The 23,984-nt window shown below is 43.3% G+C and overlaps 1 protein-coding gene across 8 annotated transcripts in view; it reads right to left on the bottom strand.

Annotated features, from left to right (window-relative positions):
• wnk4b (WNK lysine deficient protein kinase 4b) overlaps window positions 1-23,984 on the bottom strand; it is a 73,013-nt gene that overhangs the window by 47,146 nt on the left and 1,883 nt on the right. The window contains exon 2 of one of the 8 annotated variants that reach the window (XM_042087846.1): window positions 22,022-22,099. The exons of 6 other annotated variants lie outside the window; for them this stretch is intronic. Coding sequence is in view for 1 of the 2 variants with exons in the window: in XM_042087845.1 (XP_041943779.1) it covers window positions 22,027-22,099 (73 nt within the window). In the remaining variant the exon portion in view is untranslated. The remainder of the gene's footprint in view (window positions 1-22,021; window positions 22,100-23,984) is intronic. One more of the 8 variants, XM_042087845.1, reaches the window with a different exon arrangement.

The raw sequence follows: 23,984 nt of genomic DNA, 5'->3' as shown, positions 1-23,984 counted from the left end.
TCAACTTTAACTTCATGTTACTACTACAGAGGCATGCCAAACTTTTTAAGCGTCAACTTGATAATTTCTGTGTCCTGCTATTACCCTTTGAGGCTGTTGATGCCAACTTTAGGCACTGGAGTCAAAATTAGCTGTCCTCACATCACATGGGGCATCAGCTTGCAGGCCAGACATGGAGGGGTTGTGCGGGGGAGAGGTGAGAAGGGATGTGTAGCATAATTTAGTGTGTGTTTGTGGCGAGTGGGGTGTCGGACATGTCGCCCCTCTCGCTGATTACGATGGGTGTATTCTAAGCTGCCACATGCACCTCAGAGCAGAGGATATCTGAGCATGCAGATGCCAGCATTACATAAGACACATTTGAAGGGTATAAGCGTGGCAACAAAAACATTGTGACTAAGGCATTTTAATTGGTTGGCCTGACACAGATTTCCTAGTTTGACTGGTGAGGGGTGAGGATGGGAGGTGTCTGGAATCATGACAGACTTTTTTTGCTGCTCATTAACTGCTCAAGTAATTGCTCATTAAGGCACAGTTATTAGAAACCCAGTGCTAATGCTAACAGCTAACTAATTAGCATCCAATTAGTAGCATAAAATAACAAATGGATATTTCATGTTAGTAGCTTTTATTTCTGACAGACTGGATTTGTTCTCCATCGTACACTTTCTCATGCTACATTTCTTTATGAACTGAAAAAAGCCTAATTAAAAGCTTTTTTGCAATTATTGCAATTAATTGGGGTATTTAGTAACATGTCTGCAGGCTCCATTAGGCTGATTGCTAATACAGACATACTTCCTTAGAATATGCCAACTGAAAATCCAGGACACTCACTTGTTTTCTAAAAACAGACTAAAAACAACTCGGACTAACACGTTAAAAAATTCAATTCTGTTTAAAGGGCTGTGGAATTCGTGGATCAAACTCTTGAGTTTGGTGCATACTAGTTACGCAGTGTGTTAAAAACCAGGGGAAAGGTGTCACATTCACAAGAGGGGAGAAATGCCTGTCCATTCAGAGAACTGAAGGGTGACAGACCTCAGGGTCAGCTGCCAGAGAGCCCCAGTTACACAACCACTACAGCAAAATGTCAGTCAGGGTCCGCAACTCACATCGGACAGGTCCCCACAGCCAAAATGGGTAATTTATCAGCGGTAGGAATAAGCAAATAAACAGTTATCTGATACACCATGGTATTAAAAGATTATTGCAAGTAAGATTGCAGATCAACAGCATCCCACATTTCATAGAATATATATATATATATATGACCTACTTTAACTATACTGTACTCACTATATACACATATACTGTAATCCTTGATCCCCTATAATGCACTGTACACAACCATAACAAAAGCTTAAAAGACATCCAATAACTGCACATAAAGCAGACCATTCATCTACTAAATTACGAACAATAAACCTAATATATCACATAATAATATAAAGACCATTAATATGTGGACAACCATAGCATAAGGAACATATGGCCAACATTAACCACAATTTCTTGGAGCAACACCTACATACGTGACCTGGTTACAGAGCCAACCTAGTAAACACTACTTAAAAGGAAGACACGCAGGCAGTCCTTTTTACCAGGTCCTCACTTCCTTGGGTCAGTGAGGTTATAGGGGGGTAAGCAAAAGAGCTCTCTACTCTATACCCCCAGTGGCCTTGCTGACCTCTCAGACTGGGGCGACACACTGCCACTGCCTAAGGGTGTCAACCTAATGCCAGCAGGACAACAGGTTCTTTCCGAGGTGAAGTCTCCTTGCAGAAAGCTCTAAATGATATAATCAATCAGATCAGAGGTGAGAGAGATCAGAGACCCTCATGAGGTGAGGATGATTACACCCTTCCCTTTCAGTACCACAGCCATCCAGGTCATGAATCTCCCTGCTCCAGCAGATAGTTTACAGTGGCCACAGCTCCATCTTTGTTACCTCCAAATAAAGTGATCTAAATTCCTAGGTGGCTCTCGAGTCTGTGTGTGGAGGCTTCCGTGAAATCTGTGCTCTGAGAGGCAATGTCATGACTTAAACAGGGCGCCTCCATTCCATTTAAGCTCTAAATTTAACCCAGAGCCACAAAGCAGACGGCGTATGTATAATTTAAACCCACTGACGGCTCAGTGATTTCCTGAAAGGTCTGTCTGGTACAGTACTGGCCTGAAAGGAGGATGGTAAGGTAGTCTAATGGTCCTACTCCTTTTGGCCCTCTAAAACAGCCCGCTCTGTGACAGAGCCTCTGAAAGGAACATGACGAGGAGGATTCACATTACAGCATCAGTCATTTCAGTGGTGAAGGTCACCCAGTCTGTGTAACCCGTCAGCCCCCATCCTATCTCCTCCCCGACAGCCTCCATTCGACACGTGTCACACAGCGGGAAGGGAAAAAAACAGTCTAAAGTGCCGAGTGATTCACTGCCGCTGTCGCTTCATCCATCTCACCGTCAGCCTTGGAGAGTGACGGTCAGACGTCCAGCATGCTTTGCTCTTAGGCCCCCGTGCTCCTGTTGAGGCAGGAAGTACCGTGTCTCCATGGGGTGGCAAAGGAAGGACGTGCTTCTCTCCGGCTTTTTCAAGCCCACGGATCAATCGAGCGAAATTCACATTCCTGCCTCTGTCCCTTTGTCAGGGATTTCCGCATGTTTGACCTCAGATGATACAGGCCTTTAACCTATGGATTGGCTGGTTTCCATGAAAACAGGGCTGCTTCGAGTGATGTCAAAACAAAAACAAAAATGTCTAGACGTGCGTCTAATACTTTTGATCTCATTCTCAACACATTAAGCTTGAGCTAAAGCACTGTTATAAACTGATTACAGATCCTTGGGTAGATCCTAAGACCACAAGTAAAGGAAATCCTGTCTTGGCACACTAACAGTGGCATTTACAGCAATCTACAACCTTCCCATTTTCAGTATGAAGGTACAGGAAACAACAGAGAGACCAAAGAGAGAGTGGTTGGAAAGGCACTGCTAGGTACTGCCCAGGAGGTCTGTGCACCTCCACTGCCTGTGGTGGCTCAAAAATTAATAAATGAACAAAATCAATGGAAATGAATGCAAATAAATGTCAATTTCAGAGACAAAGCAGCTTAGCCACTTATATTCCACTTTTTTTTTTTAAGAGTAATAGGGTTCTGGCTGTACAGCTGTCCACTGTCCAATGTCCAGCCCATTAAACGAGGTGTTAAAACACTTGTAAAAGCAACCTGACTGACATTCGGCGGGGTGTTTTCAGATGAATGTGGGCTCCCTGGACAAGGGTTACCCTAAAACCAGAGCCAGGGCTGCGGGGAATGTCTTGTTAAAATAGGTCCCCGGCTCATAAAAACCTCCAGGGCCCTGGAAAAGCCTGCAAGTGTCGGCTTCTACAGACGTTCCCTGTTAAGGCCTTTGAGCAGAGGCTGTGGAGGCTCAGTGGGCAGAGAAAACACTAGAGCATTGCCATATCCACCGGTAACAACACACGCAAACAGGCGGATTTTACGCAAACAGGCACATTTACTGCATCTGTGAAACAAATAACACATCAAATACCCTTCAGGGCACAGAGATCAATTGGACCGGTGTTCTTATTCCACCTTTTATTATTATGGTTCACCAGTTATGGTATGTGACAAAAGTTTACCACTTTAAAGTTTATTAGTTATGGATATTGGCTTGTGTGTGTAAGTGCATGAAAGAGCTGCTAATTTCTTCTGAACAATATACTGTATGTGTAAAGTTCTACACTGGATCAACTGCCAGAGCCTGAAGTTAAACTCACATCATTTAGATAAAGTGTGTGTGTGTGTGTGTGTGTGTGTGTGTGTGTGTGTGTGTGTGTGTGTGTGTGCGTGCGTGTAATATTCACTAAATTATCAAGGACAAAGCCAGAGGCTGGGTGTGTTTTTAAAACTGCCATTTCAGGGGTAAAGTCACACAGTACATAAACCATAACGTTTTATTACTGCTATGAGACAAGCTGTATGCGAGCCACTTTACAGAGACTGTGTTGCTATGGCTGCCATTCCTTGCAGCTTTATGTCTGCCTGCTTTATCCCTAAGGAACATCAGTACTTTTGATTGGCTGATGCAATAGGTACAATACATTATGATTGGCTGCTCATGTCATCCTATGCATTAAAAGGCACCTCACAGCACTTTCAGGAAATGTCATTGCAAGGTGTCACAGTTCAAATCCTCAGCAGAGCCAGACCAGTATTGTTGTCCATTCATATATTTTCCCAGTGAAGGGCTGATGGGAAGTAGGGATTAAGCCCAGTGGGAGAATGTGTAGATGGTGTTGTGTCTGGCAGGTTAATGGCTTGCCACGGGAGACTGACACCATGTTTGAAGGCTGCTGTGTGACTGTGCCAGGCTAAGAGCTCAACGTCATCATCACTGCAATTACTCGCCTGCCTGCTCCCAATCATCTCACATGATGGACAAGGACAGGATGTGATACATGAAAAGGGGTACATGGTGGCACCACACAGGCACACGCATGCACACATGCACGCATGCACGCACACACAAATACTGGATAACGGAATGATGAGTCAGTCACAGTATCATCTTTTGACAGAAACACACACACAAGCATTAGTCTGTCAAAAGGACACAAGGCACAGGCCCCCTATTAACACACAAAACACACACAAACACACACACGCTGTTGGACTCGAGCATGAGTCATACTGCACGGAGTATCTATCCAAGAAGCCACAGCTTGTAATGCCTCAAGCAAATGTCTGATGACACAGGTTCCAGCTGAATCTGATCACATATTTTCACACACATTTCAAAGAGCAAACAGCTGGAAACAAATCCAGCCTTTCATGTAAACCTGCCTGATCCAATCATCTTCTCCACACTCCTTTATGGATCTGTTCTTGATTTGCAACATCACTTTATGTCCTTAAAAAGATGCAAGACAACCTAATACACCTTGTCGAGCATACTTAAAGGTGCTTTAAGCGATGTTCTATTGTTGTTCTTCTGTTGACGTTCAAACAAAACAGAGTGCTAGCTCGCTACTTCATCCCCCTCCCTCATGTGCAATTGAAACTCTCCAAAAAATGGTACACCCGAAAACTGGTAGACCCACTACAGTAACTCTGAGGGAGCCTTACTGAAGAGCTGTGGTGGACTTGTCTCCTCTGTAAACAGATGCAGATGCATGCCCAGGAGTACTCGTCCTGTGTGTGGTCACTGTGGTGACTCCGGAGGCCTTATGGGGGTGTGTGTGTGTGTATATGTTTATGTGTGTGTGCTGATATGGGCATCGTTAATTTTGAGCCCTGACTCTGAGCTTTGACATCAGAGAGAACCACACGGAGAGGCAGTCACACATACCCATGAACACACACACGCATGTGTGTAGGAGGAGGGGGGGGGGATGACTCCAGTTACTGGATATCTTAATCATGTTTAATTAGATGAGACACCCAAGAGGCAGAAGACATGCACGACCAAGACTAGCTTCCAGTGCCCCAGTTCTGTACATTGATACTGAACTTTTATGCTGTTGTGTTTATGATGAACTAATACTCTACAACATCACATGATAAGTTTGTGCCAATGATAAACTAACAATTTCCGTACCCATAAAGTTACCTAATAATAATGACTGCAGGTCTTATTATCTGATGAGCTCAGGTCAGTCAGCAGTGTTAAGTCTAATTCAGACCTGGCGGAAATTAGAGATCAGAGACCTGGGTTTTTTACAGCCCACCAGCTGCTGATTAAAGAGAGTACTGTAGTGTAGTGTCTCGGGGGCCCTCCAGGTTTATTGGTAATGAGCAGGAGTGGAGTAGGAGGGTGCCAGATGTGAAACTCCTCCTGCCGTGTCTCAGCTGGGTTTGTTCACTGAGCTAACCTGATTAATATCTGATCATTATCGCCACAGCACCGACGGTAATTAGATAAAGGTAATTAGATGAAATTACATAATGGCTGCATGGCGCAATGACTCAAACGCAAAGTCAGCATGAGCTCTTCCGCAAACATGAAATCAGATCTGTGCCACCAATCAAGGTGAAGCTCTGTGCTCACAGGAGAGATGTTTACCAAATGTGCAATTTCAAGTGATCCAATTCATGCTGTTCATAGAAGTCAACAGTTTTATCAACTCAGCAAGAGGAAGAATAGGTGGGGGGGAGGAGGAGGAGAAGGAGAAAGAGGAGGAGGAGGAGAAGGAGAAGAAAAAGAAGAGGAAGAAGAAGACAGATGCACTTAAGTGTCTCTTAGCAACTGGACGGAAAACTGTAGCAGGAGAGAGAACTCTAATGCAAAACTTTATGTAACTTCAAATCAGTGTGCATTTAGCGCTCCTTGTGACGACAGCGTCCTTTGAACATATGCTGCATACTTGAGAGAGAGATAATGCATCTAATGGACAGCACTCATGCCAAATGGCAGATGGTTATGAAGGCTCTGTGAGGCTCAGGCTTTTGTTAAGTGTCAATCAGCCATTTTAATTTGGCATTGTTCCCTATAGGAGGGGCATTTACTAGACATTCACAATGACTTAGGTTAGAGTCTAGCATGGGTTAGAGTTTCAACTCTATTGTAGACTCAGGTTAGAGTCTAGCATGGGTTAGAGTTTCAACTCTATTGTAGACTTAGGTTAGAGTCTAGCATGGGTTTCTGCATGCAGCACTGCCGCTACCCATCTGGTTCCCAGCTGCTGTGCTCCACAGCCACTGACGCAGACAGCACAGCACAGAAGGCAGCCCTCTGGCTCTGTTCTCTATCCAAAGGGCTTGCAGGACAGACAGTGGGGATATATCACTAAAGCACGACTTGCACAATAACTTGCATACAGCATTACTGTACATGTCTCAAACTGCAATCTTCTGATGGGTGTCAACTTTAACTATTGCCGTGCCCATCTTGATTCATTGCGATCATGACGCTTTCATGGAAGGGACCTGGAGAACTGGAATACCAAGCAACTAGATGTACCGCATAGCGGTACAAAATATGACCGCCGCTCAGTCCTGTACATCCGTTCCGCGAAAATAAATCACACTTCAATTTGTCTCCATATTTTACTCCATCCCCCACTCATGAAACTTTTGTGTATGCTTGTTTGGCATGCCTGAGTGTGTGTGTGCGGCTGCACAGAAAGTACCCTACTGGTGCTGAAAAGGTGAATAGATTGTAGAATAGCCAAAGAAGATGTAGAATTGTTATAAAACCTTTAAAATCTCTAAACAATCACAAGTAGGGCAGTTCATCACAGTTCATCCATTGCAACTGGATTGATGAAAGGTCACTTATACCTGTAGGCTACATTGTATTTGGGAAAAGCAAAAGGTATCAGCATAATGTTATTTATTTATTTATTTATTTTTTATGTATTTTTAAACAAAAACATCTCTGGCAGTTCCATGCCGTTTTCAACAGCTATCAAAAACAAAGGTCATTTTTGGATGGATGGATTTTTTGTGAATGTTTCTTCTTCTACATAAGATTTTAGTCATCTTTAGTTCATGTAATACTTTATTGTCAATGCACAAATTAAGTAACAGTAGTCTGAAACGTTATTGTTAATGCACAAATTAAGTAACAGTAGCCTAGTCTGAAACGAAATGCTGTTTTACATCTAACCAGTGGTGCAAATAACTGACATGTCCAAATGGGCCTTAATGAAATGCGTCGCTAGACTGTTCATACACATTTTAACGGGCCAAAGTTGAAGAGCTTTTGTCCGTTATTGTTAGTGCAAATATAGGCTGATTCATGTTCCCTTGCATTGTTTAACTGAGGTCCATGGCTAGTCTGGCTTTCATCAGACCAAGCTCAATCTTTTAAGAAATCAAAAAATAAATAGCGGGCAGATCAGGCTGGGTTCACCCAGCCTAGTCCATAGGCACCCGATATTGTTTAATTTTCCGATTGAGATATACACGCTGGCTATTCTAAATGCAAAAATGCATCAGGGAGTTATGACAAAACGGTAACTAACAAACTAGATCCTAATAGAAAGCTGTTAGCTTCCCTAAGCTACAGGTAGGATTATAAGGTAGGCCTATTTACAACATAAATTGTCAATAGGCTATGCTGGCGACACAAATAAAATCTCCTTTGGAAACCAATGGCTTACGCCTTACAGTATCAAGCGGACTTAAACTGTCATATCGTGGCGAAAAGTTGTAATAACATTCACGCAGCTCCATGAGTCAAGGAAAGCGCGAATGAAGTAGCCACTTCTAAATGGGACCCACTACACAGTAGCTTAAGGTGTTTTGCTAAAGCAGCCATAATGAAATGAAGGTGTCATTGTTTGGATACTTCACACACACGTGCTTTTTAATTTCACAGACTACAACTACCAAGCTGTAATCAAAGCACATCGATTCCCCTCTCACACCCTGCACGCACTTAAAACAAAATAAACAGGCGTCTCAGTCTCACGCATGTATAGGCAAAACTGTATCAGACCGGTGTAACGTTGGTAAATCTTCCATTGCACAGAATGATTTTGTAGCACGTGCAATAAATGACAGTCGAAAGATACAAACAGTGCTGCTATACATTTGCTTGGTATAACCGCATTTATAGTTTTCTACAAATGCAATAAATCAAATGCCTCCATCACTCAACCAACGCTAACGGTAACATTACCTAGGTCCTTATTGATATTACACGATTAACGTACCTGCAGTAAAAACCAAGCATGTCCGATAAACATCCTCAGATTTATTTCGGCTTCAAGAAGAAATGGGAATTACACTTCATGTGAACATCGTCCTATCCTTATTAGATGTTCGCTGCGGTAAATTACAGTCCTTGTATGAAGCGTCCATTGTTTTTTCCAACCCACTTTTAACTTCCAACAAAATTACGTCTCACTGCAACGATGCGCCATCTAGTGGACAAACGACTACTTCTCGCCAATACTGAAAATGCAGCCATGATGATGATGATGAATATTTATTTTGGCTTTCTTTTAATCCTACTGATTTTCATTTTTTACCGGGGGGGGGGGGCAAATCACAAATGAGTGATTATGAGCCAGGTTGATGTGGGCCCTTGAGACCAACATACCATAAAAGATTCACAGAGAACTGTGTCTGCCCTACCCTCCTTCCGGGGGTCCAGTCCAGCGGGGGGGCTGCAGATGAAAACGAAAAATGACGGTTCCATGCTATCCATGTGGGGGTACATGCCCACCAAGTTTTGTGTACCCCGGTCTTTCAGTGTCCCGGGAATCCTTGTTGGTGTACGTCACTAAATGTACACATAAATTATTTTATTGTAAGGCCCCCCATGAACGAAAGTACACAACGCATTCAGAGGGTGTCATAATTATCCTACACTTTTAATTTCGTGCAGTTTTGACCTTGTCAGCCAGAGATATTGAGATGAAAACACCTAATTTTTTGCTTTTTAATTTTTAACTAGGTGGCGCTATACATGAAATAAGTGGTAATGGGATGGGTTGACATGCCCCCTTAAGACCAACATACAAAAAAAAGGTGGACCTCCTAGGCCCTACGGTTCTCGAGATATTCACAGAAAACTGTCTCCGGCCACCTACAGGCCAGTTGGTGTATAGTAACATAAATTAATTTATTGTGTGGCCCCCCATGAACGGAATTCCACAAAACTTGGCGTGCATACAGAGGGTGTCATAATGATCCTACACTTCCAATTTCGTGCAGTTTTGACTATGTTAGGTCACAGATACCTTCAATTACACCACCTCATTTTTACTTTTTTGTGTTTAACTAGGTGGCGCTATACATGAAATGAGTGGTTATGGAATGGGTTGACATGGCCCCTTGAGATCAACATACAAAAAAAAAATGGTCCTCCTAAACCCTACGGTTTTCGAGATATTCACAGAAAACTGTGTCTGCCCTACCCTCCTTTCGGGGGGTCCAATTCAGCGGGGGGGGCTACAGATCAAAACGAAAAACGATGGTTCCATGCTATCCATGTGGCGTTACATGTTCACCAAGTTTCGTGTACCCCGGTCTTTCAGTGTCCCGGGAATCATTGACGGAAATTTGGGCATGCGAAAAAGAAAAAAAAAAAAAAAAAAAAAAATATGACTAAACCTATATGACCGCCGCTTCGCTGCGCGGCGGTCATAATAAGGGTCACAGAGATACACACCTACTATTCATTTTGCAGTGAATGGACTGACAATAGCGCTGTGATGAAAATTGTGCTTAAATAAAGCAAGAAATTAAGATGGGTACCAGATAAGCAAGCTTACTTATGTGCTTTTTATGGCAGGGGTTCATTTTGGTACAGTTAAATAGTGCTGTTACTGTGAAGACCCTACACCCCTGGTTGAAGATTAAGCAGTAAGTAAGTAAGATTTACTGTTCGGGAATTTTGTAATCAGGAATTTTCTCAACTTGTAATGTGTTGCTGATCTTCATTACCAAATAAAAATAATTGTATATGAAAAAGATTTACTGTTCTGCTGTCAAGCGACACAATAAAACTGTTTTTAGAGGTGGTAGCAAGCCTGAATGCAAGCCAACATATCCCACTCGTCTTATGAGAGCTGATGAATTGTGTCATTGTCCCTAGTCAGGCTGCTAGTGACAGAGTAGGGCTCGTGGCTAGTCCTGAAAAGCCTTTATCAGAACCAACATTTCCTACTTCTCTCAATCGGTCCAGGAGGTGATGAATTGTGCCATTGTCCGGCTATTAACTATTTGTGAGAATTTCCTAGCCACACAACTAACACACAACTAACTATCACAACTAACTTGACTTCCTTGAGTAGCACTGCATATCGTCGCCTCTTCACACATTACAGTACATTTAATCATGTTGCACTGACTGACTTTAGTGACTTTTCTGTTAGTTCCATTGCCCATATTATGAACTAGGCTACTTTCTATAGTGCCCAGTACCCTGTGCTGAAAATTAAGCCTCTCTCCATGCTCCTGTGTCACTATATGCGTAAAATGTGAAATGAGTGTCTAAACAGAGGAATTAATAGTCCTGAGTTCTGAGAACATTGCTAAGTGTAGTTCCCCTTGAATTTCCCCTGGGGATCAAGAAAGAAAGAAAGAAAGAATCTATCTATCTATCTATCTATCTATCTATCTATCTATCTATCTATCTATCTATCTAGTTCCTGGAACAGGAACCCATATCATACAATTCAGAGAAAAGATCATTCAATGTACAATTTGTAAATGTAATATATACCTACTGAGACTCTCCATGGCACTGCCCAATTATTTGACATTTGGCATCTGGCATGGTAGGCTATGTGGAAGTTCTGAATGCCAGACGTGTTCAGATAGCACTGGTAAGTGATCTGCTCAGGGGCCATTGAACTTCAGCCATCCCAGCAGTGGGCAATGGTAGGCCAATGGTCTCTGCAACAGGGCCAAGGGCAAGGTCTACCCAGGCCAGATTTGAACCCATGCATCATGGTAAAGGCATGGCATGACATGTTGTAGAATCAGTGTAACCTACGGACTCGAGTGGCTTATTGCTTTTCTAAAACTGTTACTTTTCTAAAACGCTTCAGTTACGCGCCTGGTGTAGCTCGTACCTGTGGACACAGGTTTAAAAACAAGCCATCTCTCTGCAAGAATCTCTCAGATGTAGCTGTGGTAAAATATATCACTATGCTATCATGGTAGCTTTTCATGAGCACATTTTATTTAATCAATTTGATCTTACACAAGCTTTTAATGAATTTAAAATATAGTAATTTGTCTGCTCCCATCTAACAAAATGTAAGACTGCATTGAGATTATAAGCATAAGTCAGTCAAGGGACCTGTATTGTATATGAAAAGAGACATACAAAAACATAACACATCAGCTAGGCCAAGCTAGGACTGCACTGCAATGACAAAGGACAGGTCTCTAGAACATGAATGTGCACAAACAATATTTGTGCCCCGTGTCCTGGCTCATTAAAAACTGGTGACCCTCACTAAACTGTCTGTCTGAATCCCAAAACGGATGGAAGTGAATGGAACAGTGAACAAACATCACCTGTGTCCCATCTCACTGTGGCCACATTCATCCTGCTTCACCTCTGCTGAAGAAAATTAACTACCAAAGCACTGTTATTACATAGGGGACAAACACAAAGTACTAACTAGGAAAATGTACTTGTCCTTAATATACATCCTTGTGATCAGGGATGTAGTGATAAAATAAGAGGTGGGTAAACTATGAATTATGTGATCACAGTAAGGAGGACTGTGCCATGTGGTATCTGATTTTTAAAAAAGGCATTCAGAACATGTTTGATGATGGTAGAGGTTATTGTCCAATGTTTATAACAATACCAGTGGTATTACAAGCTTCCTAGAGTATTGATGAGTGTACATAGTGTGAATGTGGATAATACAGTGCAATTTTTGAATGTGAAAAAGCTGCAATTGGTGAATAAACTCTTTTGAGAGGTGGATAAACTTTTTTTTTGAAATTTCAGAGGTGGATAAACTGTGTTTACTTGCATTTAGCCTCCATTACATCCCTGCCTGTGATTAACAGATTATCATATTCTGTTTTCATCTACATTTTACCCAGTCACAACTTCTTTGGAAATGGGCCAGGTTTGTAAAAGTAGGCCTAACATTACACATTAAAAGCAGAATTAGAATACAGAAGTGAGAAGACATCAGAGGAGAGAGAGAGATAGATTGACAGATAAAAATGTTTTTAAAGAACAGATTACGTAGTGGCATACTGTATATTGTCAAGGACAAAGTGGCATGATGATTACATGTTTTTTTTTGTGTGTGTGTGTGTATCACAGTCACACCCACAACACTAACTGAGACGTTTTGCATTGTTAAATGATTGATAGCACTCCCAGTCCCACCACAGACCACTGACGGTTGCTTTTTCCGAAAGGGAAATCAGTGGTGAAAAGCTGAAAATGAGCCCATCTCCCACATAGACACACCCTAGAGAGATTATACACACACACACACACACACACACACACACAAGAAGGCCCTGAGGTGAACTATAGTTTCATGTCTAGCACTAACCTATAGTTTTGTCTGCTTTGCTGACAGCAGACAGTACATGTGGACATCCGCCCATCACAACTCAGAGAAACGGTATACACTATGGTATATCAACTGAAGGGATCCTCTGGGGGCATGTGGAGACACGAGTCACATCTTACATCACAAATCCCATCTTCAAAGCTATTGGGTGACTACATCTGAGAGGTAATAAATATTGATTTTCTAGAAAACTGGATTTACATAGAATATGTAGTTCGAAATCTTACCAGTGTATTTCAACACAGAACTGACTAATCAGAATTCATGTGAAAAATGTGCTTGTCTTTTCTTGCGAGTTGCCATTCTGATTTAAAGTGCTCTGGTTTTCCAGATTAAGGACCTGCATACAGTACCATTTGATTTGAAATGCTCTCTTATAAAATGAACACTGTTGTGTTTTGATCAATTAGTATTTTTTGGCATGAATCCTCCAGAAAAAAAAACTGTTGTGTGAAGGCACTTTGTCATCTTATGCACCATCTCATCTTATGCCACCAGACTACGAGTAAACAATAACATCTAATGACAAACTCCACGGGCTGTTACCAACACAAGCTATATAAGCTTTCCTGACAACATCTCACCTCAGCGCAAAACAGTCCAGAACGGGACAAATTGCAGATGGATGCAGATGTGTGACTTGATGTGATTAAGTTATGGATGCCACAGGGTCTCAATTATGAGCGAACAATGCCTCACATATTCAACTCTAATGATTCATGAAACTGGCCTTGCATGGCCATGTCTGTGAGCACAATGAGGTCACTCAAGGTGAGACTTGAGTGCTTTAGACAGACCTGTGCTCACAGAATGTTGAGTGTCTCACTACAACATCTCAGGTTTGTTCCACTATAGAGCACTGTATAAAAGTTGTCTTTGCCCCAACACAATCTTGTTGGTAGTTTGATTTACACTACAAATGTGGATTATGTAACTACCATATTCTATATAATCAGGGTGCGATTTGTGTAAAAACCAGAGGGGGGGATGATTTTAAATAAGTTTGTAACCCCCCCCCCCACACACACACACAATTTTTTTTTTTTTTTTTTTTTTAAATGAACAAACGATTCATAGCCTAGTAATGTCATGGCTAATAATAGCCTATATTAATTTTGCCACCTTTGTAACATTTACCTTTATCTTAGTTTTAGTTTACCGTGATGTATGACTTCAAACAGCGAGTGTGCTTGGTATGATGATCAGCTCCTCTAATGCAGGGTAGGACTACGTTTTGACAAGCATACAAATTCACCTTGTTCTTGCCCCATCTGAAATGACTCCTCTACTTTTGCTGCCTCCATCCTTTCTGTATTTGTTATGTAAAAAAATGTTGTATATGATGGCACTGAAGTCTTGAGTTAGTGAATTGGCTAACAGTGTTAGTTGGTAACCAAATAGCACACATTGCACTACACGCTGCGTACTGTACGTGCATTCTCTCTCCTGCTGATTTGCGTTCAGTAGCCAAGTGCGTAATATTGCAAAAGTTGAAAAAATAAAAGTGTTTATTGTAGCCTGCAGAAAATAAATAGCCTACTATCATACTGTCAGTTAATTGGCTACAGTGCAGTGAAGTTTGGAGAGTTAAGTTATAGGGCAACTTGAAGTTTTATGAAAATAATTTACGAACCAGAACATAAAGACCATGAAGCTTCTATTTCTTGCAGCTGTTAAAACACCCGCTAGATAGTTTAAATACCCAACAACATTCGTTTTTGCAGTACAGATTATTTCTGAAAGTTATTTGTCTACTAGGCCTAGCCTACTGGCTGATTTATCAAACGAGTGCTTTCTCGTTCGTCCCCCGCAAACTACAGGTGTTTCGGTAGAGAGCCATTGAATAAGCGATGCCAAGCAATTTCTGTAACACTTTTTGTGACATTCAGCTAATATCTCCTCATTTAATGTAAGTTCCTTCGGACAATAGGCCTACGTTCTATACGTGGAGTTGTCCTCCATCTCAGTTGCATCAGTTTTCTAATTTTGAAGGTTCTAAAATATGACGATATGCTTCACTGAATCCTTCTCGTTTTCTTTAATTTGTCCAGCTAACTTTTCCATTGAAACTAGCCATTTATGATGGATTACACAGTCGACATTATGAAATGTCCTGCACGATCAAGGCCAAATTAAATTATCACGCAGCCACTGTGTCAGCAGCATGAGTGCTGACGGTGACGGTGCGTTTCTGATGTCAGATTATTATGTAGGCTAGCCTACTAGACTGTTCTCACGTTGCAGCGCTTTACTTATATGAAGTTGCATTAATCAATATGAGGGGCAGAGGGGGATAAATGTTGTCCCCCCCGGCGAAGAAAATAATTAAGCAGAGGGGAGGATATCAAGACCAGAGGGTGGGAAATCTCATCCATCCACCCCTACAAATCGCACCCTGTATATAATTTATAATTATCAATTCATTTTCACAATAGGAATACATTTGAAAGGTGTGTCTGGAGTTTGAAACATCTATACACATATTTCTACAAGCTCTAAATTCAACAGATGGGTGCTTTTCTAAATTGTGAAATTCACTATCAAACAATCTCAGGGCTTTATGCAACATACATTTCTAACTGCATCTGTTTTTGTTTTCTATGCAGCCTATAATTAGTCTAAGATGAGAACCAAGGGACTGCATGTTGGGACAGTGAGTTGTTTTAATGGCTGACATCTGGTTCTACCAGTTTAAGTCTTGTCGAGGCATCTGAGGCGGGTGGGTGGACACCAGTTGTTCAAATATTTAAAAAACAAACAGAGAAATCTCTTTGTAAAAGTCCAGCAGTTATCTTGCAATCCAGCGCTTTTGTGTTTGTATTTAATTCCACTCTTGGGTATTCTTTTTCAAAGATTAAAGGTCATTTGCAGAATATGTTCTGTATAAACAATCCTTTGTAACTGAGAGGGGGATGTCACCTCTCCAGAGCTGAGAAAAATCTCACTTCAGATCAGAGTTTTAAAGAGGAACCCTAAGAGGTTCATCTGTTGATGCACCCAGCAGAACCCAAAAAGGTTGTAGATTACAGCAGTTATTAAGAGTTATTCAGAGTACCATGTACCTCAGCTGAGTAGAAACACATAGAAGAGCCTTCACTTTTTGCTATCTATATCCTATAGGCTACTGACTGAGCCATGACCCTGGGGTCTGGGGTTTCTGGTGGTGCTGAATTACTAGTCTTCTAAGCCCACTCTGGCATACGTGACATACGTCACTAACACAGACATTGACACAGATAAGCACACTTTGTTTGCAGCTCTGAACATGTGGTAGACAGACTCATTTGAGCTGCAGGGCTTAAATATATGGGTTTGTGCTGGTACCTGCCACATTAAACTGACAGCGACTGAGAATATCTGTTTCTGAAGTGTGTGTTGTTAGTGTGTTCACCAATGCACAGTCAAGAAAATGCTAAGAGACGGACAGAGTGATAAGGTGTTGGCTTACACAAACAAAATCCTATAGAAATCAAAAGAACTGCATCATTGTGGTGTGTCTTAGAATACACACCCCAGTGATGTTGTGTAACAGATTCGACTGATCACATGTCTGCTTGGCTTTGACATCCACTCATGTGCACTCTTTCTATACCTCAGAATTGACTGTCCAAATGGATTGTCACTCTCTCTGATTACTCACTAATCTCTGATTAATCAACAACAATTAACAACCTCTCATTTTCTTACACCCCTGCCTTGGTGATTGTCCAAAGGAGTGTATGGCTCATTTCAGATCTCTTTCTTGTTTCAGGCATAGGTCTGTGTGTGGGTTGTTTTGCCTACCGGTACACACACACTGAATGGAGAGCTGGAAAACTGTGAGAAGCAATTTGATGAATTTGACAAAAAGTGTAGTGGATTAGAATCACAGACCGTCCCTGTAAAACTAAAGCAAGACTGTGTGTGTGTGTGTGTGTGTGTGTGTGTATATATATATATATATATATATATATATATATATATATATATATATATATATATATATATACACACATACATACACACAGAGAATATAAACTGGTCTTGTGTATCATGGTGACCTATTAAAAGCATGGAGGGCAATAAAAGTGAGTAGGTGGGTGGAGGGAACTCTCCTGGGGATAGTTGCAAAGTTGCAAGTCAGAGACGGAGTCCTGTGACAGGGGCCATATTCCGGACAGCCATACGACAGCTGACTCTGGCATGGCCTGCGTGGTTTCGGCCCAGATCAGGCAGACGTGCGTTGCCTAACAGGTGGCTGCCAATCAGTTGGAACACTTAAATCCAGTGCTAGCATTATTGCTAGCATAATTCCTGGTCCTTTCGTCTCAGGGAAAGCTAGCAAAGCTTAAATGTCTACAGTTTTTCCCCATGGATGTTATATAATTATTTTGCACAGGATCTCACCCCTTGCTTCACTAAAGCATCACTTTAAATGAAAGGATGTAAATGTTTATAATGGGCTTCGGCTGGCCAGACCGGCAGTATTGTACTCATGTCAGCAATATTCATTGCACCATGTCTGCAAATGGTTATAACCATCACTCATATAAGAGGCTCTCTATTAGGTGCTGAAAACCAAGCCTGTTACTTACCCATTAGAGCAAAAATTGCACGGCTGCCAGCAGGGAAAAAATATGCAAGACCTGTCGCTATGAAATGATTTTATGGTTTTGGAATATTTAGACAAAGAAAGCGAGTCCAGTTTCTTTCTCACTTTACACAAGTGGGTGGACATTTCATGCCGTGTCCTAGATTGCCCTCATAAACAATCTCATGTGAAGTAGCAGAAAACAAGTCGACCAGAATGAGGTGTCAATCATCCTGGTGTGCTTAATAGCTGAGCAGCCCACAGGCTAAAGCACTGCAAAGGATGGTACAGTAGGTCGGACACAGATTTCTGTGAATCTCGAGAACCCTTGGGCCTAGGATGACCAATTTGTTTTTGTATGTTGGCCTCCAGGGGCCATGTCAACGCATCCCATACCTAGTTAAAAATGAAAAAGTAAAAACGAAGTGTTGTAATCGCAGGTATCTTTGGCTGACAAAATTTGAACACACACACAGAGAAGCACACATATACACAAAAGCAAACACACACATGCACACACTCATTTACATACACAAAAGTTGCAAGAGTAGGGGATGGAGACAAATTGACAAGCATGATTTATTTTCAAGGAGAGAATGTGCAGGACTGAACGACAGTCATATTTTGTACAGCTTTGCGGTACATCCAGTTTCTGAACTGATCTTGAGTGCAAGTTGGATGATAGTTGTCAGCATATCTGCTACTAGGGAATCAAACCCACAGCCCTGGTACCGATACCACCTTTTTCCAACAACTAAGTTGCAGAAAGACCATCCAACATTTCATTATACTCTTCATGAGTATAGACTGCTGTTGATAGCCAGATAATTCACCCAAGAGCCCTTGTGTTTATCAGTTTCATGAAAGACAACAAAAGAGGGAATGTGGGACAAAGGATACACAGCCGCTCTTGCTCTGTGTGTAAGGGATATGTGGAGTCTAGACACATGTTGTGAGGAACTCAACAGGAAGGTGCCCCTAAGGCTGAAATGTGTGCATTTACACAACACTAGTCTGCAGTGGAGCGGAGCGGAACTCCTTTCAGGCCCAGTATGTGTGTCAACGCAAAGCATGAAGTGCCATTCCACAGGCTTCCCACCCGTTTTCTACAATAGAATGAAGTGTGTGTGTGTCTGTGTGCGTGTGCGTAAGCAAACAACCACATACAGACACACACATGTGTGGTTGTTTGCAAGTTTTCTGAATAACTGATTCTCACTAACTGAGTAAGTGAGATATGTGAATATTGGCACAAAGAGACTACATGGCTACACGTGCTGAGCATATATGCCTCAAGTGAAAACGTGAAGCGCTATTCTCCTTTGGCGTCGCATTTTTATTTTGTTCATCAGTAAAGCTTCACGTGTGCGTAGTCCCGTTCATGTGCTGGTGTGTCTTATGAATACCGCCACGAAACCTTCCATTCCCAACAGCCTGCTGTACAAAAAGGAGAAGCTCTGCATAATGAGCTCACACACAATGCAATCCATCTACGAGGGAATGACGCGCGTCCCTGACACTTGACAACTTCATTGCAACAGGGCCTACATCACATACCCATAAATTCAGAGCGGGCAGGTGGGTACCCGACATTTAAGATGGCACCAGGACAGACATCTCTTACTTTCCAAGGATCTGGCATGGTGTTTGCGTTGTAATGATGTATGATCAGTGAGGATTATGTTTTGTAAATGTATCTTTTGTCAGAGTTCGCTTGATCGGCATTTTCTAAAAACTAAAAAGACTTGCTGTTGCCTGAAATGTCATTATGTAGCACAGGCATCCGAGCAAACCTCTCTGTGGACTAATGGTATGAGAACAGACCAAGTTATCTAGAAAACCACAGTGCTTACGCTGAAACCCTCTCAGGGTCAAGTTCCCAGGATGCACTAGCTTGCAAGGAATCACCAGTGGCAAAACAAAACAGAGAAAAGTGTATTCCCCCCCAGCAACAGGAAATGTTATTGGACTCTATTCCTAAAATAAGATTGGGCCAAGGGATATCTTGGGCCTTGGCTCTACATCCAATAATATCTGTCACAGGCAACCACAGCAAGGCACTCTTAATCACACACGCTCTCCCTCATATGCACATGCACACACACACACACTGGATTTACCTCTATCGGTAATTGTAACCTAGTCTATTTCTCTCCTGCCTGAAGCCTGGGCCTATGCGGCTGACTCTTCCTCGACGATGGCATGCCATGACATGTGACCAGAGTTCCACCCATAGATCTGCTTAGCACCTAGGCTACACCGCCCCCTCCCCTCCTCACCCCCAAGTCCAGCTCCCGCAGGGTGCAAGGTGTCCGTCTGTCTGCACTCTCCTCCGCTCTGGCTCTCCACGTGGCCTCATACATTATCCAGCACAGCGAAGCAGGACACACGTAGGCTAGCGAGCTCACACCGGCATTTACACAAGGCAACAAATTCACAGAGAGAGAAAGCCACACTTGTACACACACATAATGCCTGAGACAGAGACAAACACACACACACATAAAAAAAAAACAATACTCACACCTTCACATAGAACACAACTCTCTCTCTCACACACACACACACACACACACACACACACACACACACACACACACACACACACACACACACACACACACACACACACACACACACACACACACACACACACACACACACACACACACACACACACACACACACACACACACAGCCTAAAGGCAAAAAGCCAGTAGAGTATGGGATGGCAGCATAGAGGACAGGGGCATTTCCCAGCATTTGAGACTGGAGACTTACTTCCTTCTAGGAATCCTTCATGAGAATGAAATACAGTGCATCAATTGAAGCATACTATTTAATGATTAGTCAATCTTTAACAATAAAGTAATTCAAACTGTTATCATGTAATGTCTTCACAGACTGATATGAGATTTGAAGAGAGGACCTTGAGTGTTGCAAATGAGTGAGTGAGTGAGTGAGTGAGTGAGTGAGGGTGTGCTGGTATGTTTGTATGAGAGGATTGGACAGTGTCACCGACATCACCTCAGTCTCTCATTGAACCCAATCTTAACGGGGCCATTTCACTCTCATGCTCCTCTCAGTCCCAGTGCAACATTCTCAATGTCTCACTCGCACTCTGGCACTCATGTGAGTCTCACGGAGGCCTCCGCAGTCTCACAGTGACCATGTCTACCTTGCACAGATTCATGTATGGAAGAGCATAATGGTGTGAGTGATGTCACCCCCATGGAGACTGAATCAGCCTTATCTCTGATCCCATTGAACACGTCACAGAAATCAACAAAGGCGTCGAGGAGCCGGACTCCCCCCGTGTCAATCCCATCTGGCCCACTGTGAACCCTCCGAGGTGCATTTGTCTCGCTTACACGTGAACGTAAGCCTTGTCCACGTTGTGGTGGTGGTGGTGGAGGGAGAGAGGGAGGGGTATTAACTGACTGCTGTTGTCATGGCAGCTCTTTCTTCTAGATCCCTGGGTGATTTATCGGGGCTAATTAAACGGCGAGGGTATTGTCGGGATAAAATAAATGTTCCTGATCTGAAGAGGATTACCTCCCCGCGGCTCATAGCCGGTGCCAGAGGGCTTGACCCGACGTGGAAAAGGCTGACGGAAAAATGACCCACCAGCAAAGTCTACGCTAGTGGAATGTGAATGTGTTGCTAGGATAAAATCATGAGGGTAGTGTGTGTGTGTGTGTGTGTGTGTGTAATGTGCATATTTTTACAGTGTTGGATATTACTGTCTATTCAGGGCCAAACCCGTCTCCAGCAAGCCACGAGAGGAGCAGCGGGTCTTGGCGCCAGTGTCATTGAGGTGTTCATGACTAGGGCCAAGTTTGTGTTCATTTGTCTTCAGGCTGTGCTCTTCCCTCTGATTCCACAGTAACTGGAAATAGCAGACCCCCCCACCACCACACCCACTAGAAAGGAAAATGTACCTGGTACTGTGTCCATGTTGAGATGACATTCATTTAAATTTAAATACCTTCTAACCTAACATAGTAATAACAGTATGTTCTGATTTATTCTTATCCTATCAGGGCCAGATTTTTTCCGATGTGAGTCTCTGAGATGCGACCAACGGGGACGACTCCTGCAGACAGGCTGACAGTAACAACTCAACGGGTCTGGGACCACCTGTACCCTCACGCCGCCGTGTTCTCCCACTCCTGCCACTGACACTCACATCCCTGACCCTTCACCCCCCTGGGTTTTCACTCACACGGCTCCTTTTAGATCCATCGTTCTCTTCCCATCAGTACCTTAGGATCCTAACCACTCCGCACCTCCTGAACCCCCCCCACCCACTCCCTGCCCGCCTGCCCTGCAAGGAGCTGCTCGTCGGAGAGGGGTGGTGGTGGTGGTGGTGGTGGAGGTGGAGGATCATGTTACCCGCTCGCTTGCCCGGGACCAGCCCCTGGTCCTATACTGACCTTACCGTCAGGGAGCCGTCAGCACAGTCCAGCCCGGCCTGCCGGGGATAATTAAAAGGGGCCCAGGAGGCAAAGGAGCTTGACACACACATACACACAGAGGGAAAGATACAAACCAGAATAGAGAGAGAAAGAGAGAGTGTGAGAGATCTAGATATGGATGAGGATCCAATTACACAACAAAAAATTATTTGTGAGGTTTTAGCATGGAGAGTGTGAAGTACTGAGGACAGCACAGAAACATGGGGCATAGCAGATGAAGGCCACAACCAAAACTCCCGGGTCACAGACACAGGGGTTGGCGGCAGGCGGTCAGTCAGTCATGCTACTCTGTCCACTGTGTCCTTCACTGACGAACACACTTGCTTGGAAACTCAAACAGCATGTTGTTCGCAGCCTGCAGAGTGCCAAAAAGAACTACGCTAGCATTTCACAGCTCCGCCTCCCAGATAACGGCGGACGCTCGACCGGACCCGAGCCAGACACGGGGCGGATGTGTTGGGAGAGTCATGCGGTTGTGTGCGTCTCCACAGCGTGCAAGAGAAGGGGGGAGAGAGAAGGGTACTTGTATGTAGTGACTCTTGCTCAACACGTGGTGTGGTGCACGCTCGCTGGCATGGCCGGTTGTCAATGAAAACAGAGATTAGAGAGGATAAGAACGGGAGAGGGAAGGCGCATGGGGGTGGACTGGGGTGGGGGTGGGGGGGGGGGGTGAATGCTGGCCATGCCCCAGCTGACCACAGCTAAGGTCAGCCTGCGGGGGATTAGACCGCTAGCAAAACCACCCCAGCCTGCCTCCCCTCCCTTCTGACCTCCACTATCAGAGACAGGCCGAGGAGGACAAGGTCACCTTCGTACACAACCTTTTTGAAAAAAAGAAGGGAAAAAAAGAGAAAACACCCCTGTGGGTTTTTATGAAGGGAATTTTGTTGGGCTCGAACAAGAAGAACATTCAATTTTGCTGTATAGCTGCCAAGACACAAGCCTGGAATTGATAATAAATGCAGTGAAACAGTCATTAACACATGCACAGTCTCATTAGTAACAGGCTTGTGCTTTGTTTTCTTTGGTTGTAACAAATGGTGCAAACCCCGTTGTTTGACAGTCTGAGTTGCACTCGAGTTTAAGCTCTCCTGACAGGCTGGTTGACATGAACCTCGAGACACGCATTTTTCTCTGACTTCCACTGACCTCAGCAGCATCTTCAGCGTTTCACTGACAGCAAGCATCTCACGGATAAATTCATGAGGTCAGCCAAACAGAGACACAAACTCATGAGGACAAGGCAGAGAAATCAATTCCCCGGCACTTTAGTCACATGACGACAGTTGAGTAGCTTTTTTTATGACCCTGAGAAACCGGAGTTTGGTATGTCTCTTCCCTGGCCTACTCACAGGCAGTGGCATTGGCATTGATTGTGTATCACAGATATACAAACACAGATTTGGAGGTCCACAAGATGTTTTATGGCAAGGAGCTTCACGTGGGAAGTGGAAAGTGCAGTTGGGAAGGGGTAAGAAGGATGTTGGGATGTCACTGGAGGACTACAGGCGTTCAGGTCGCAATAAGCTGTATGGCGGGGAGGAAAAGCACCAAACCAGTGGGAGGTCTATCACTGTTTAAATGGCTGGGTTTTATTCATGTCTGCCCTGGCCAGCCCTACCATTGTTGCTGTCCAAGTCACACAACTTTGCTGCTAAGAGACCAGCTGCCCTGGGGATTTTGGCAACTAACAAGGACAGACAACATAAACAGATCACTTCAGATCTGTGGCCTGTAGACACCACTGTCTGTATTATCTAACCTGCCTGTCTTTACACTACAATTATTAAAAGAGATACTGGCATCAGTGGTGAGACAGGTCATGGGCATTTACAGTTAAAATGTACAGTTTCTGTACAATTCTGCAGGCTATTTTAGCTGCAATATGTATAATCGTGTGCCACTTTGCATTTTAATTGCA

The sequence above is a fragment of the Alosa sapidissima genome, chromosome 3 (assembly GCF_018492685.1).
Source record: "Alosa sapidissima isolate fAloSap1 chromosome 3, fAloSap1.pri, whole genome shotgun sequence".
NCBI classification, from domain to species: Eukaryota; Metazoa; Chordata; class Actinopteri; order Clupeiformes; family Clupeidae; genus Alosa; species Alosa sapidissima.
This window is presented reverse-complemented; position numbering and strand designations above follow the sequence as displayed.